Genomic DNA, 17,604 nt, shown 5'->3' on the forward strand with positions numbered 1-17,604 from the left:
GACGCTTCCCATGCTCAGAATCACGTCGGAACGAACACCTAAGATACGTCGAATCACTGAACTTAACCTACGCCCAGCCTTTTTCACGTATTACTACGTAAACAACGTAAAATACGACGGCTGTTTTGTCGTCCATACCTTTGCATGGGATGCGCCTCCTTTATGTGGAATAACTTTACACCGGATGTACGCCTTACGTAAACAGCGTATATTTCTGCGATGGGCGCAAGTACGTTCGTGAATCGGCGTATCTCCCTCATTTGCAAATTTGCAATGAGGCGGCCAGCGTAAATATGCGCCCAAGATACGCCAGTGTAGGAAAGTTACGTCGGTCGGAAGAAGAATATTTTCAGGCGTATCTAGTTCTATGGGCACGGCGCATAGATACGACGGCGCACATTTACACTTACGCGGCGTATCTCGAGATACGCCGCGTAAGTGTTACGTAAATCCAGGCCATTAAGTGTATAATTAAAATTACAGTCATTTTTCCTAGTGCAGCATCCCAGGGCCCTTAGAAAAAGAAATTCTGGGAAACCCAAAACCTGAGGTGCTCTGACGTAGAAATAGCAACCAAAGCTAGCATGGTTATGATTGGATACACAGCATGCCACCTACACACTTTTCCCAGCGATAGATGGAGGTAGGTTGGAATGTAAACATGCTTCCTCCAGACACCACTGAAAAAAAAAAAAGAACCCCTAAAAAATCTCTAAAAGTAATCTGGAGATGCTGGAATGCAGATAATGAAAAAGTATTCACACCCCTTTGAAATTTTACACATTTGGTTATGTTACAACAAAAAAATGTAAATGTATTTTATTGGGATTTTATGTGATAGACCAACACAAAGTGTTGTGAAGTGGAAGGAAAATGATAAATGGTTTTAAATTTTTTTTACAAATAAATATGTGAAAAAAATGTGGTGTGTATTTGTATTCAGCCCCCCCGGAGTCAATACTTTGTAGAACCTCCTTTCACTGCAGTTATAGCTGCAAGTCTTTTTGGGGATGTCTCCAGCTTTTCAAATGTTTGCCCATTCGTCTTTGCAAAATAGTTCAAGCTCTGTCAGATTGGATGGAGTGTGTCCGTGAACAATTTAAGTCTTGCCACAGATTCTGAACTGGATTTAGGTCTGGACTTTGACTGGGCCATTCTAACACATAAATATGCTTTGATCTAAACCATTCCATTGTAGCTCTGGCTGTATGTTTAGGGTTGCTGTCCTGCTGGAAGGTGAACCTTCACCCCCGTCTCAAGTCTTTTGCAGACTCTAACAGGTTTTCTTCTAAGCTTGCCTTATATTTGGCTCCATCCATCTTCCCATCAACTTTGACCAGCTTCCATGTCCCTGCTGAAAAAAAGCATACCCACAACATGATGCTGCCACCACCATGTTTCACGGTGTATTCAAGGTGATGTGCAGTGTTTCTTCTTGCCAAAGTCCAGATTTGTGGAGCGCACAACTAATAGTTGTCCTGTGGACAGATTCTCCCACCTCAGCTGTGGATCTCTGCAGTTCCGCCAGAGTTACCATGGGCCTTTTGGCTGCTTTTCTTATGAATGCTCTCCTTGCCCGGTCTGTCAGTATAGGTGGGCGGCCATGTCTTGGCAGGTTTGTAGTTGTGCCATACTCTTCCCATTTTCGGATGATGGATTGAACAGAGCTCCGTGAGATTTTGAAAGCTTGTGAGATTTTTTTATAACCTAACCCTGCTTTAAACTTCTCCACAACTTTATCCCTGACCTGTCTGGTGTGTTCCTTGGCCTTCATGATGCCGTTTGTTTACTAAGGTTCTCAAACCTCCGAGGGCTTCACAGAACAGCTGTATTTCTACTGAGATTAAATTACACACAGGTGGACTCCAATCAGGTGACTTCTGAAGACAATTGGCTCCACTAGATTTTAGTTAGGGGTATCAGTAAAGGGGGCTGAATACAAATGCATGCCACACTTTTCAGATATTGATCTGTAAAAAAAAAATATATATATAATTTTCCTTCCACTTCACAATTACTGTATGTGCCACATAAAATCCCAATAAAATACATTTACAAGTTTGGTTGTAACAGGACAAACTGTGGAAAAATTCAAGGGGTATAAATACTTATTTAAGGCTTATTGATTTGTGATTATACAATGACGATTCATTCCTTGAATCCTTAAATTCTTCTTAGACTTCAAGCACCAACCTCTTGCAGGAGGGAGCAGTGAAGCACAATAAAGTGTTTGGAACCCGACCGTGATAATTTTTTTTTTTTTTATGAAATTTTTTTTTCAAAGGCTTTGAAAAAATAGCTTTTATTTGTATTTGGGTGGGGGTTGGGTCTGAGTAAAGTGAACTTTCCAGTTCCATAGACTTTCTGCTTCAAGAAAACTCATAATGCTTTGTGAATCTTGTGTCAAGTATGTATGCTTTAATAAATGGTTTTGTCAAGTAAAGATTTTCTGTGCTGATGATCAATGTGCCGATTATCAGCACAGACCCCCCCTCCCCTCTGACAGGGAGACCTGCTGATCGGCTCTCCCTGTCACCCGAACCGAGGAATGCCGTTTACCGGCACTTCCTGGTTCACGCGATGATCAGCTGATCACGTGGTAAGAAGCCTCTGACAGAGGCTCCTTATCACGATTGGAGATGCGGCACACTCGCGATCGTTGCACTGCGAGTCATATGACATCCAGTCAGGATAACAGAACCACTGCCCGGCCGACGGCCGTCATTCTGCATACGGCGGGTGGGAAGTGGCTAGGGGCTCATTTACCCCAGATGCAGTAGAATGCATTTTAAAATTATATATATGTAGCAAGGTGCCACTTTGAATGTGGTTAAAAGACTACCGTTGTAGATTAAGAAGGAACTCAGCTCCCTCCGTTGGCCAATTGTTGGATAGTCACCTACTGTTTTGTTTTACATTGGTACAGCAACAGATTATGAGAATTGAAGTACAGGGAGATAAAGACTCCATTGCCCTGGGTAATTGACAGACTACAATGCCCAGAGTGCAACTGTACCACCCAAAGTGCTTTGCACAGCCTGCTGGGGGAATGAATTTAAGGAAGAGGATGTCTTCGGCTCGCTCTCTTGGGACCACCTCTTCAAGCAAGTAGGAGGCCTGTGTTGATCGAGGCCTGTCTCCAGAAGCTTAGGCCTCAAAAGCCTGTAGGCCTACACAAGACTGTGTGGATTGCCCATCCTGAGAGAGGATTCCTGACGGAGTGTCCGGGTTACATCTGAGAGCAACCAGTGACCTGTTGATCGGCAGTTTGTGACGGCTATGCGGAAGACTGCGGAACTGTCTGAAACGGAAGGGCCGAGAGTCGAGATTTCGTAGACGGAGCATTCCGGAGAGGCGAGGCCTAGTTGGGTGAGACAGGCATCTGCCCAACAATATTGACTGTGTTGCAGGAAGGTGGTTCTGGTGGATTCACTGCTGTTACTTGAAGTCCAACGCGCCACGCGCAGGGGAGACGTAGCATCCGGCAGCGACTGTGCAGCAGGGAGATTGGTGTGTGAGTTGCTAATATACTTGAATTACTTAGATGTTCTTTACCAATTGACTTGGTTCCTTTGGATTACAAAGCGAAGAAATCCAGTAACTGTTAAAGAACGATCGTATTAAGGCTTGGTCTGATCAACCAAGCCATTATAGTAGGACTAGTGTCCAAGGACTGCCAGCTAGGTGGTGTTAGATTATATATATACCGTATTTATCGGCGTATAACACGCACAGGCATATAACACGCACCCTAACTTTAAGAGGGAAATTTTGGTAAAAAACCTTTCCACGGCCCCCTGCGTATAACACGCAGGCACAGTTTACCCTCTATTTTCAGGGTAAAAAAGTGAGTGTTATACGCCAATAAATACAGTATATATATATATATATATATATATATATATATATATATATATATATATATATATACATACATATATATATATATATATATAAATATTTATACTTAAAGTATCCAGTTCTTTCGAATTTACATAGTATTGCTGTTATTGAGACCTGGATGAGGCCTGGTAAAGAGATGCTTCAGTACTGAATATACTCTGCTGGAGGAATCCCTTTACTGTGTGCTTACACAGGTCTGTGTTAATTATAATAATCAAACCTGTTAATATTTATTATTATTGACTCTTACAGGGCTCTGTAAGCAGTCCACTGTACCCGATTAATTTTGTTCATTTACCTTTATTTCCTACCAGGTAAAGTCTATCCTTGGTTAAGCATAAACCTGTGTTCAGTCTATTACCCTGTGGGACCAGTGGCCAATATAAGGTAACAATTTACTTGCAAGTTTTACTGTGGTGTGATATTATTGTGTTCCCCAGCAACCAGTGGGTTCCACAATTCTTACCTATACCAGTTGTGCCAAGGGAGGTTTTCGAGACAGTTTCAGGGGTTGATAGCCAGATTACAGACCCAAACAAAACCAGCAGCTCCTTTGGGGGTAGTGACACACATACACACACCTCTGCCTCCAGTTTTCACCAACTGCACATCCCTGCCTGCAATGCCTCAATTATTTCTCCCCACTTACACTCACCATCTTCTTGTGTATTCTCTGATGCTGGCCAGCCTATGATTACATAATGAGGGCGGAGCTGGAGGGTTCGAACCCTCCCACAAGGTCTCATGGCTGGGTATACAGGCATTTTTCTGCTTCTTTCACAAGCCTGTGCCTGTAAAGAAAGACGCTCCGCCCACTCCCCAAGCTGTACAGTATTCTTTCTATGCACGCTGTAGGTGGAGAGGGGAGGTCCGAGGCAACAGTGTGCCGACTGTGGCACAGAGTGCTCTGCTCCCAGGGTTCCCGGGGTATAACTCAGGACGTGACTGATGCGGGATAACATAAAAAAGGAGGCACTGTCTCAGCGAAGCAGGGACAGTTGACATTTATAGCAGAGGATGATTAGGGTGTGCCTGGGCAAACCTGGCACACCCCCTGCGCATGCCTATGCTGTAGGCTATAAACCTGTCTTTAAAAAACTGTCAACTGTTATGTTCACCTACAATTCACCCAAAACCAAAATAGTTTGCTTTTTAAAACGACACCCAAAACGAAGTCATAAAATACTAATAAAACTGTTACTTATCAGCACCTATAAAAAGCAGGACAAAGCGGGTGCAGGGCAGGATATACACATACACCCAGTTAGTACACACCAGTGTGTCAATAATGCAAAGCACATCTGGTTTCACCAACCCAATGACAGTTTAAAGCAAACAGCCACAGAAAACAGTGCATGCAAAAAAAAAAAAAAAAGGAAAAGAAAAACCCCAAGAAGGATTTTGTATTTCCAAATCTTTCTTTAAGCACATAGGATTTTTTTTTATCAAAATCAGTATTTCCACACTGCTGCCAATTATACATTGCAATAAAAAAAAAAGCTGTGCATACATATACACACACATATAAAAAATACACACACACACACACACATATACACATACATGTTGGAACACCTTCCTTTACACACAACGAACTATAATAGCATCCCAGCCTTAGACCCCATTCACACCTTCGCGTTTTGTCGCATGTAGCGCGACGCGAACAAACGCCAGAGGGACGAAAAGCAATGAAAGTCAATGGGGATGGTTCACATCTGCACGCTGATGCGCCTGACGCGCATCGCCTGTAGTCAAAAGAAGTTCCGGACCCTTTTTTGTCGCGCAATACGCGCGATATGCGCGTATTTGAGCGTTTTTGGTTTTCCATTGAAATCAATGTAAAACGCCAGATACGCGCGTATTGCGCGACAACAAGCGTTTGCTACGGGCGTTTTGTCAATAGAACTTGTCGCCCATGCAGAAGATTAAAAAAATCTACCAACATAGCAACAAGTGATGAAAAGATGATAGTTTTTCCTATTGGCTAAAAAAAAAACGTCTAAGTACAAAAACGTCGGACAACGCTGTATGCAAACGCGCATATTAGCATGAATACGCGCGAAAAAAACGCCTAAAAAAACCGCCGGAAAACGACGCTATTGCCTACGCCTAGGTGTGAATGCAGCCTTAGTCCATAGGGTTCAATATTGAGTTGGCCCACCCTTTGCAGCTATAACAGCTTCAACTCTTCTGGGAAGGCTTTCCACAAGGTTTAGGAGGATGTCTATGGGAATGTTTGACCATTCTTCCAGAAGCGCATTTGTGATGTCAGGCATTCATGTTGGACAAGAAAGCTTGGCTCCTAGTCTCCATTTTAATTCATCTAAAAGGGGCTCTTTCGGGTTTAGGTCAGGACTCTGTGCAGGCCAGTCCATGCCTTTATGGACCTTGCTTTGTGCACTGGTCCAAATAATTTCGTGGAGGGGGGGGGGGATTTTGGTGTGGGGTTGTTTTTCAGGGGTTGGGCTTGGCCCATTTATTCAATGAAGGAAACTCTTAAGGCATCAGCACACCAAGACATTTTGGTCAATTTCATGCTCTTAACTTTGTGGGAACAGTTTGGAGAATGTTCAGTAGGCCTGCTACTCTCAATCATGGCCTCAGACTGGTCTCCCCGAGGCTCACACGTATGTACATTGGATGATACACTGGCACCTGGGGTGATTAGGGTGTGCCCAGTGTTGTCCTAATGAGAGGGCACACCTGGGAACTGCCCAGGGGCCTCAACTGCATAGGAAGCTCCAGCACTTTCCCCAAAGCAGCTGTTCCTTGAGTCCACGCTGCCCTGAAATTGGGGGCCCCATGATGGCACTGAGTGATGGATACACAGGGTAGGCAGGCTGGCAGCGGTGCGCCGTGCTGTACAGAACAATACCTATTATTTCACAGCCAGCAGGGAGAGGAAGGGTCGAAGCGCCAGTGATGCTCTGACCCCGTTCCATGCAGCTTGAATACTTGGGACTTGAAGGCTGTGAGGTAGGAACTGGAGTGGGAGCTGCGGAGAGCCCGCCTGCGTAAGTAGCATTGTGGATGGTGTCATGGTGAAGAGAGGTAAGTTTACTGTATAGAAACTTAAGAAAGGCAAACATAAGTTTGAAATAGGAACACCACTGGCAATTAATGACTTAATCTGACTCGCAAGGGCCCTTGCAGGGATCAGCAATTTATGTAAGCAAAAGAGATTTTAAACATGAGAATGGTACCATTTATCTAAGCTAATGATAGGCAGTCTATGCTCGCGAGTGCCCTCTAGCGGGCAGTCCTACAGAACAGTTAATCTACGCGTTGCGGCCGGTTGGTACACATTAAAATTGTAATCCACAGGTGGCAATCAGTGAAAGAAACTGTGCAACAAAACCTTTGGGATAGCTGAAAGTTGGTGGATTGACCGCTCGTCAGCGTCAGCCACTTCTGCGTAACACTGGAACAGTTAACTGGCCCTCTATGGGCCAAACACATGTCTGTGGCCTGTGAGAAGGCACTAGGTGTCTGTACTAAACAGAGGGTCTGAAGTTGAGCATGTGCTCTCTCACCCGACAGGCCGATCCGCCTGAGTTCTCCTCAAAAAAGGGGCGCGCTGGAAAACACTGCTCCACAGCACAAAGGATCCCGGACGGGAAGTGCTCCACTGTTTCAGTCGTCAGCTGGGCTGCCTCCTCAATCCCCAGGAACACGGGCCGGATGCTGGAGTCTTGCTTCCGTCTGGATGGCTGGTCTCTCGGTGGATAGGCCCGGGCTTCTGGCCTAACAGCACAGCTTCACTCTGTCAGCAGCTCCGCAGAGGAGAGAAGTGCAGGTCCCGCGAGAAAGAGATCAGCCACTCCCTTTCCTTAAATAATCTCCCCCATAAGTCTGTGCGGAGATGTCATATGTTCCAATAACACGGGGCATTGTGGGAAATGTAGTCTGTTTCTCCTCAGAGTCAATGGAGTCCATATCTCCTGCTACTTGCAGTCCCACAATGCATAACTTCCTTCAAGGTATCTTACATATTTACAAATGTGGATAAAGTTCCAGCGGGGATGATCTGTCATAAGGCTCTGACAGGACGACCCCGCTACACAGACATTTACAACAATGAAGTCACTTGACAATTTTACACACCTGTCATGTGCACGACAGATAGGGCTGGAACATAATGTTCTGCCCAAGCGAGAATCAGATCCGCTTCTCTTTAAGCTTCATGACCTCCTCCCTGATGGTTGATGTAGGTCACTGCCATGGAGTTATCCAACTACATCCTGGTCGTATAACCTTGCATTTAAGTGGTTCAGCGATAAAGGGATTACTAGATATTCTTGAGCTCAGAGAGATTTGTTTAACAGTAAACAGGATTCTTCCAGATACCAAGTCCCCTGCACTAAGCAAGTACCGAGGACTCCTCTACAGCCCAACAGGCTGCCATCCATTATGTGAACCTTCTAGATTTCCCCAAATATAGGTCTGGACTCATGAGCCACCAGCCTGGTTTTGTGATTCAGGTAAAATGTGGCAAACAATTCCTTAACAGTTGCATCTCAAAAAATTTCAATATCAACAAAAAGTGAATTTATTTCAGCAATTGAATTCAAAAAGTTAAAACTCACATATTCTAGAGATATATTACACAGAGTGCTATAGGTCAAGCATTCTTTTTTTCAATTTTGATGATTATGGCATACAGCAAGTGAAAACTTAATATTCAGTATCTCAAAAAATTACAATATTGTGAAAAAGTTCAATATTGTAAACTCATGTAGGTAGATTCACAAAGGGTTAGGCTGGCTTATCTGCAGATAAGCCGACCTAACTCTGAATCTACGCCGGCGTTTAAGTGTATTCTCAAACAGAGATACACTTAAACAAAGCCAAGATAGGCCGGCTTGCGCCGTTCTATCTTAGCTTGCAATGTTTCTGGTGGCCGCTAGATGGCGCTTCCATTGCGGCCGGCGTAGATTATGTAAATGAGCGGATACGCCGATTCCCGACGATTTACGAGCGTACCCCGGGCCTACACCGTCGAGTTACGTCGTTTCCATACGCGATAGGCCGCCTAAAGTTATTCCACCTATGAGGTGGAACAACAATGTTAAGTATGGCCGCCGTTCCCGCCGCAAGGTTCGAATTTTTTACGTCGTTTGCGCAAGTCGTCCGCGAATCGGGATTTACGTCGTTTACGTACGCGTCGAAATCAATAGGCCCGTACGGCCTACTTAGCCGCAATGCGCACTGGGAAATGTAGTCGCCCGGCGCATGCGCAGTGTAAAAAACGTCAAAAAACGTGAGGTCAAGCCTCATTTCCATACTACACTCCCCCCTCCCAGTCATTTGAATTAGGCGCGCTTACGCCCGCTCGTTTTAGGCTACACCGCTGAAAATTTTAAGGTAAGTGGTTTGAGAATCACTAATAGCCTAAATAATTTACGGCGGTGTAGCCTAAAAAGACTAGGCTAGGCCGTCCTAATTTTAGGCAATTGTATGTGAATCTACCCAATAGTGTCACACTCTAATCAACTCAAAACACCTGTAAAGGTTTCCTGAGCCTTTAAATGGTCTCTCAGTCTTGTTCAGTAGGTTACACAATTATGGTGAAGACTGCCGATTTGACAGTTGTCCAGAAGACAGTCATTGACACCCTCCACAAGGGGGCCAAGTCACAAAAAGGTTATTGCTAAAGAAGCTGGCTGTTCACAAAGTGCTGTATCCAAGCATATTAATGGGAAGTCGAGTGGAAGGAAAAAGTGTGGTAGAAAATGGTGCAAAAGCAACAGGGATAACGGCAGCCTTGAGAGGATTGTGAAGCAAAGGCCATTTAAGAATTTGGGGGAGATTCACAAGTGGATTTTGGCCGATATCAGTGCTTCAAGAGCCACCACATACAGATGTATCCAGGACATGGGCATAAACTGTTGCATTCCTTGTGTCAACCCACTCCTGAACCAGAGACAACGCCAGAAGGGTCTTACCTTGGCTAGGGAGAAAAAGGAGTGGACTGTTGCTCAGTGGTCCAAAGTCCTCTTTTCGCATGAAAGTAAATTTTGCATTTCATTTGAAAATCAAGTTCCTAGAGTCTGGAGGAAGAGTGGAGAAGCACAGAATCCAAGAGGTCCAGTGTGACGTTTTCACAGTCAGTGATGATTTTGGGAGCTATATCATCTGCTGTTTTGGTCCACTGGTGTTTTATCAAGTCCAACATCAGCGCAGCCATCTACCAGGAAATTCTGGAGCACTTCATGCTTCCCTCCGCTGACCAGCTTTATTGAGATGCCACTTTCATTTTCCAGCAGGACTTGGCACCTGCTCACACTGCCAAAAGTACCGATACCCGGTTTATTGATTTTGTATCACGGTGCTTGATTGGCCAGCAAAGTCGCATTACCTAAACCCCATAGAGAATATGTGGGGTATTGGAAAGAAAGATGAAAAAGACACCAGACCCAACAATGCATATAAGCTGAAGGCCACTATCAAAGCAACCTGGGCTTCCATAAGACTTCAGCAGTGCCACAGGCTGATCGTCTCCATGCCACACCGAATTGAAAGGAGCCTGACCAATATTGAGTGTATACTATACTGTACATAGACATACTTTTCAGTAAACCAACATTTCTGTATTAAAAGTCCTTTTTTTAATTGGTCTTATGTAATATTCTGATTTTCTAAGATACAAATATTGTGTTTTCACTAGCTGTAAGCCATAATCATTAAAATAATTAATTAAATTGAATTACTGAAATAAATTAACTTTTAATGACATTCTATTTTTTTTTTTTTTTTTTTTATGCACCTGAAGGTCACAGGAGCCCAATTTTGAGATAAGCAGTGATCTACTCACACAATCAGTTTTATTGCAAGTGATTTTTTTTTTTTTTTTTTTTTCCAAAATAACTTGAGAAGCAATTTAAATTTTTTTTTTTTTTTAACAAAATTAGTGTTTTTCTTTACATTTTTATTCTAAGTGAGACAATTACTGACCCCAAGATCCATACAGTATGTTCATATATATATATATACGTACCCCTTCCAGTGCTGTTTTTCCATTATTTTCATCTTTAAAGAGCTGACTTTGAATCTTCTCTAATGTTGCTCTGATCTGGTTGGAAAAATAGAAACCAGTTACAAAAGACAGACTGTGTGTTGTGTTACACGAGTGTTTAGGTGAAACATATGCTAGCGGTATATTTTTTAAATGTTTTAGCTTTTAGGCATGTGGCTCCTAGCGGCAGGGCCGCCATCAGGGGGGTACAGGCATTACACCTGTAAAGGGCCCAATGGTCCCCAGGGGCCCCCTCCCGGTTTTTTCTTTTGATTATTTTTGCATTACACCTGTAAGGGGCCCGATGGTCCCCAGGGCCCCTGGCCCCCCCCCCGCTTATTATCTTGCGTCAGAAGAGAAGAGATCACACTTGTTTTTTTTTTCGTCAGCACCTCCCCCCTCCTCGGTTCTCTGCTCCAGGGGGGCCCTGCCTAAAGCTGTGTAAGGGGCCCCAAAATTTGTGATGGTTGCCCTGCCTAGCGGTCTGCTCAAAGTTAACCTGTGGCCAGGGCATGCACATTCAAGCATTTTTATGTATCTAATAAACAGTAAGTGAGAATTAAACAAGCCCTCATTGACATCTATAGCTGTAGACATTATTCTTCAAAGTCCATAGCAGAAGTACTTACATAACCCAAGCCATTGTCTCAGCAGCTCAGCTCGACCTGCTCAGAGAACCACCCTTACCCCAAACTTTATCTAGTGGTGACCTAGTAGCTATGCTCATCCCTATCAGTAGTGATTCAACATTTTGGTTCCCCTTCCTAGCAGCTCAGTTCACCATGTTTTCCTCTTTCAGCAGTGACACATTTACTCAGTTTCCCATTATCCTCTCCCAGCAGTGATTTAGCAGCCACCTAGTCCTGCTTTTTCAACTAGGGTGCCCAGGCACCCTGGGGTGCTTTTAGGTGTCTTCAGGGGTGCCTTGGCAAAATACTTAGTGTAACGGGAGGGCCCGTGGGACCCAGAAGCTCTTAAAAGTATTAGCCAGGAAATAATGGACATATCTTGGATTGTTTGTAATACACAATATATTCAAGGATGTCTGTAAGAACTATTTACAGGTTGTTGATTCTGAACTCAACAGGTTAATTGAAAGAGCGACTCATTCAATGTGGGAACACAGACTGTTAGGTGTTAATGTCGTCTGCTACTGTGATGTAAATTAATCTTAGTATGGCTTCTAAGAACCTTTAATTTGTGTTTTGCTAATTGACACTGAATTGTGTTAAGTTCTATTGATGATAAATGTGTATTGAGAGTTAACAGACAGTCTGGAGGTCAGATGTCTGACTTATCAGCTTTAGTTAATTAGCTCATGTAAATTATGTCTATCTTAAACGGTCATATATCGGAGTCACCTTGTCTGGGTAAATGATTAGTTAATTAGCTCATGTAAATCATTTCAGAGATGGTGCCAGAATGTCTACCAAAAAATATGTGTATTGGGCTCATTGTGCGATGATGTGGGTGGAGTTGAGTCATTGTTAATTTTTGGTTACTAACTGTATATAAGAGCCTTATTTTCTCATTAAAGGGTCTATTAGTTTTGAACCTCAAACAGAGCAGTGTCTCGTTATTGTGGTTTGTTTGCCTGACTGTGGAGTGTCGATAGCTGTCTTGGGTTCAGAATGGAATATCTTAAATGGATTTAACCCCTGTTCCATTTGGGGTTCCGTCACACTTAGAAATTGTCCAAAAACTGTACATGTCAGTGGGTGGATCAAGCATGCCTATTAGTTACATAAAGCCACAGGTTAGGTGTCCTAACAACCAATGATGTCATTGGTTGATAAGGAGGAGGATGTTGGGCACCTGCACAGTGTCCTTGTTTGCCCCTCTCCATCAGCTCTGGGGTCACATTAGCCGAGTGAGGGAGAGAGACTGAGGTAGAAGACAAACATTGGAATTCTAATCAGTACCAGTGTGCAAAGTGTATTTGCTTTGGAAGAATAAAATCACTGCCAACGTAGGGTCCCCTACTCATGTGGATGTTGCTACATTATGCAAAACTATTAGTGTAGTTTTTATTTTATTTTTATTTAGAAAGAGGTACCTTGAGATCGTGTGCAACTTTAAAGGGTGCCTTGACTGAAAGGTTAAAAAAAAAAAATGTATCTACTCTATTAAATACTGTAAATTGGGAGAGCAGGAAGATCTGATCTGTTGGGTCACCGCTGTGCTGGGGGTAAAGCAGGTTAAGCTGAACTGCTAAGTGAACTACATGAACCATTTCAGTTCTGCTACTGTGAAATTTGAGGATGAATTGCTCTACAGTGCCTGCAGTCACAGCAGTCAGCGAGGGCCTTTTTTAAATCTCGGTAAGTACCTGTCAATAATATGTAAACACCTGTACAGCAGTCTATTCTAGGATGTTGCATTCAGTGCTTTTCAATCCAAAAATTATTGTAATGTAGTATTGAGTGACCAATGTCTCCTGCCATTATAACAGACATCTACACATATTAGTTAACTTACTGTGCATATCGCGGTTGTTGAATACAGTGCCTGTTTTACACCCCCACAATACACTGAAACCAATGGTACAGCAGTACAATCGAGACAAACGTTCCTACTAAAACTATTTGAGCTAGGGAGATTCAACAATCCGATTGCGAAGTATGCTGACAGCTTTCTGGCATGTGAACTCACCTTGCATATATATTCGGTTTCCTCTGTGATATGGGAAGCTGTGGATCCATACATGTAGAATATGTCATCTTCCGTTGGCCTCTCATCAATTCTTTTCAAATAAGTCCTTCCAGTAGATGGAATCAAAGTCATTGTAATGGTGAGTCCTGAAGATGTCTATAATAATAATAATATTAAAAATAATATTATATATATATATATATATATATATATATATATATATATATATATATATATATATATATATATATATATATATACACATATACACATATACACATATACACATACATATATATATATTTTATAGAAGAACTCTGATAATCAAAATATTTGTATCTGAAGGCTGGGTTCACACCTGTGCGAATTGAATGCAGGTTTCTCGGCATCCAATTTGCATGACAGGAAATTGTGACCGGCTCTCTATGGAGCCAGTTCACATATCTCCATTGTGGTTGCGGAGCGGCTTGCACAGGAAAGCTGTGCATCTTTAGCTCCGTTTGAGAGCAAAAATTTGGCCCCGATTCATCCCTGAAACAGAAAACAGCGAGCCACATCCTATTTAGGTGTGAACCCAGACTAAAATGTATTTAAAAAAGAAACTGAACTCTGGAAGCTGTGCCCAGATGGGCAGATGGCAAAGTCTAGTCACGAGTAGGGATGAGCTGGGTTTGGGTCAAACCCTTGAGAAGCATTTACATCATTGCATCCCTGTTGGCCCAGTCACCTCTGGCCAGGGCATAACCCTCTTCCTTTCCTGCAGCTGCACATACCCAGAGGGGCAGGGATACTCATGGTAACATTAACCCAATATGGCCAAAAAAAAAAAACACAACAGCATCTCCAACTGCGGAGCGGGAAACACAAAAAATCAGCAACCTCCCTATCCATCAGCTGCACTTTTTGGGATGTTTAACCACTTCAACTCTTGTACCATTTGACCCCTAACGGACTAGAGACATTTTTGCATTTCTGCTATAGGACTTGTTTATTGTGATAATTTTGTCACTACTGAAAGTACAACTAAAGGCAAAACATTTTTTTTCGTTTTGGATAGAGTGGAGAGGAATTAGAATCAGGTACATGCGGTGAGGTCAGTGGCTGGTGAGGCACTTGCTAGTATCAGAGCCAGATACACACAGGTTACGTGAACGTTAGAGCGAGAGCAATAATTCTAGCACTAGACCTCCTCTGTAACTCTAAACATGTAATCTGTAAAAAAAATGTAAAGCATAGTCTATGGAGATTTTTAAGTACTGAAGTTTGGCGCCATTCCGCGAGTGTGCGCAATTTTAAAGCGTGACATGTTAAGTATCTATTTACTTGCCGTAAAAGAAAAATATAGGTGGGACTTTGTATGAGCCATTATAAAAGGAAGTAGGTGCTAGGACCATTGTTTTTGTTCCCCCTCTTCCTTTTATAATCAATTACCATTGACTATTAATCTATTATCTACCATAGGTACCCCCAATGTATAGCTCCTGATGAGTGGAAACAATGCACGAAACGTGTCAAATTTTTCTATTGGATGCTATGCCACAGTAACCATGTGTCTACTATGGGTTTGATCTGTTTGAATCAATTTTATATTGATTATTATTTTTATACACTTTGAGTGTACTGCTGGTTCATTACCAATCATGTGTAACAATGCTACTATATTATACATTTTATTGTGCAATTTATTTATCATGCCTAACAATTCTGCTAATTACATATTGATTTACTATTAATGTTATCTATTGCACTACACTCTTTTGTGTCGTTAATAAATTATTCTAACTATATTGATTGATTCAATCTACCCAAGTGTTTTGTTTCATATAAAGTCCCGTTGCCCTCTTTTACCCCTTTCCCCTTCTTTACCTATTTACTTGCCATAACATCATCTTTCACATTATACAAAAAAATAAAAAAATAAGAGGGTTATCTTTAGTGTGTTTTTTTCCCCCAAATACCGTGTAACATAAAAGGTTGCAACGACCACCATTTTATTCCCCAGGGTGGTTTTAGAGTCAATATACAAGATTTACAAACTCGCAAAAGTAACTCCTAGTTCCCTTTCCCATTCCAGGAAGGTTTAAATTGTCAGAAAAAAAATCTCAGTTAGGAAAAGGTTATAAAGAGAGCAAACAGTATGGATAGGAGGGTCAAGTTGTGTGCATAAAGACTCAAAAACACTAATGCCGTGTCCACATGATCGGACATTCCGTCAACACCGTGGATTTTTTTCCGACGGATGTTGGCTCAAATTTGTCTTGCATACACACTGTCACACAAATGTTGTCGAAAATTCCGGATGTCAAGAAGGCGGTGACGTACAACACTACGACTAGAAAAATTAAGTTCAATGATTCCGAGCATGCTCAGAATTTTTGTGCGTTTAATTGTGTACACACAGTCGGAATTTCCGACAACAACTTTTGTTGTCGTAAAATTTGAGAACCAGCTTTTAAATTTTTGCTGTCGGAAATTCCGACAGAAAATGTCTGATGGAGTGTACACACGGTCGGATTTTCCGACAACAAGCTCACATCGAACATTTGTTGTCGGAAAGTCCGACCATGTGTACGCAGCATAAGAGGACGATGAAGGTTGCCTCTTGCTTTCAGTAAATTACAGAAGTTACGAAGTTGGAAATATAATAGCCACCTACTTGAGTGGCACAGTAAAAACTAATGTAGCGAGCAGCTGTTTCTCTGCTGGCCCTGCTCCAAATTTAGGAGGTTAGTCAGAGGATTAGTTACCTCTGACCTATTTGTTTTCAAATTTGGACCTCTGTTCCAGCCGTGGCTGTACTGCAGGTGACCGCTATTGTTGTCTGGGGTGTCAGTTCCACCCCAGGCCAAGGGTGGCAGCAGTCAGATGCAGGTGTGTTGGGTATTCTTTCCCAGCGGCCAATCAGTGGGGTTTGATCGCCTCGCTGTGCATGCTTGTGAGGGGTATTTAAGGACAGACTTCATGGGTTCTGGGTCATTGTCGTCCGCCCTGGGCAGTCGTCCCACCACCCTTGTGTGTGGCCCTCCTGGCCGGGGGTGCGTGTTCAGAGTTTCTGTACCATGTTGGTCTGGAGTCGTGTCTTGCTGAGCAGTCTCAGTATCCAGACTGGGTTTGCATTGACAAAGTGGTCCTGCGCTATCCATCCTAGAGGGAGGAAGCCACCAAATGAAGTACCTGTCTGGAGAGCACCCAGCACAAGGCTGGTACACTCAGGGGAGGCCTGAACTTCATTAAAGGACACATCACTACTAAAAGGCTGAGCAGTGATTTCCCATCAGTTTCCTGATTTCACAAGTAACTACTTTGAGAAGAGATGCAGGTGCTTAATTGTAAATTGAGAGGATTCTGGACCGAATGTGTCTCGACCTTTGGGAAGGTCAGAGACTGTACCAAGGTTTCGTGTAGCGCCCTGGCTGCTAGGACTAGTGAGAGAGGCCTATTCAGGGGCACACTACCCACTCTGGCTAGAGTGGTGACGAGAGTTCATATCTGGAGGCAGGAGTGCTTCCGATCAAGTTATTCACCTGAACCTACTACCTACAGTATATCCCATTTCACCTCTTCAATCTACTGTTCGTTCATTTATCACGTTTGGTAAATAAAGCAGAGAAAAAGGAACGCAACGTGTGGACATTGACTTTGTTTCAGCTCTCATCCAGTACCCTAGACGGCGGGGAGAAATAGAGGTAACATGCCACCCAAATCAAACCAGCAGCTCCCTCGGGGGTAGTGCTACACTAATTTAACTGTATCAAGGGCTTCAAGCCAGTTGAGTCAGTAACATCAGTCATCAAGAATTTAGTTTTGGAGGTAACAAAAGAAGGAGCCTTTATTGGCAGTCCAAGGGGGAATTCCAGATTACCTGTGAGTATTGTTAATGGATTTATGTAGAAAGATTATATTTGGATTATGACAGACCCTGTACTCTTGAGAAGTGTGTCCGCCGTATAAGCTTCCTTTGCCTGGTACCAGCATGATCCAAGATCCCTCAGCCCACCCAGTCACTTGTCGAGACAGCAGTGTAGGGTGAATAA

General features: G+C 43.0%; 1 protein-coding gene across 1 annotated transcript in view; it reads right to left on the bottom strand.

Annotated features, from left to right (window-relative positions):
* CCDC68 (coiled-coil domain containing 68) overlaps nt 1-17,604 on the bottom strand; it is an 85,957-nt gene that overhangs the window by 28,255 nt on the left and 40,098 nt on the right. The window contains exons 2-3 of the mRNA XM_040337295.1: nt 13,571-13,726; nt 10,901-10,975 (exon numbers count right to left, since the gene is read on the bottom strand). Of these exons, the coding sequence (XP_040193229.1) occupies nt 10,901-10,975; nt 13,571-13,702 (207 nt within the window). The 5' untranslated portion in view covers nt 13,703-13,726. The remainder of the gene's footprint in view (nt 1-10,900; nt 10,976-13,570; nt 13,727-17,604) is intronic.

Source organism: Rana temporaria, chromosome 1, assembly GCF_905171775.1.
Source record: "Rana temporaria chromosome 1, aRanTem1.1, whole genome shotgun sequence".
NCBI classification, from domain to species: domain Eukaryota; kingdom Metazoa; phylum Chordata; class Amphibia; order Anura; family Ranidae; genus Rana; species Rana temporaria.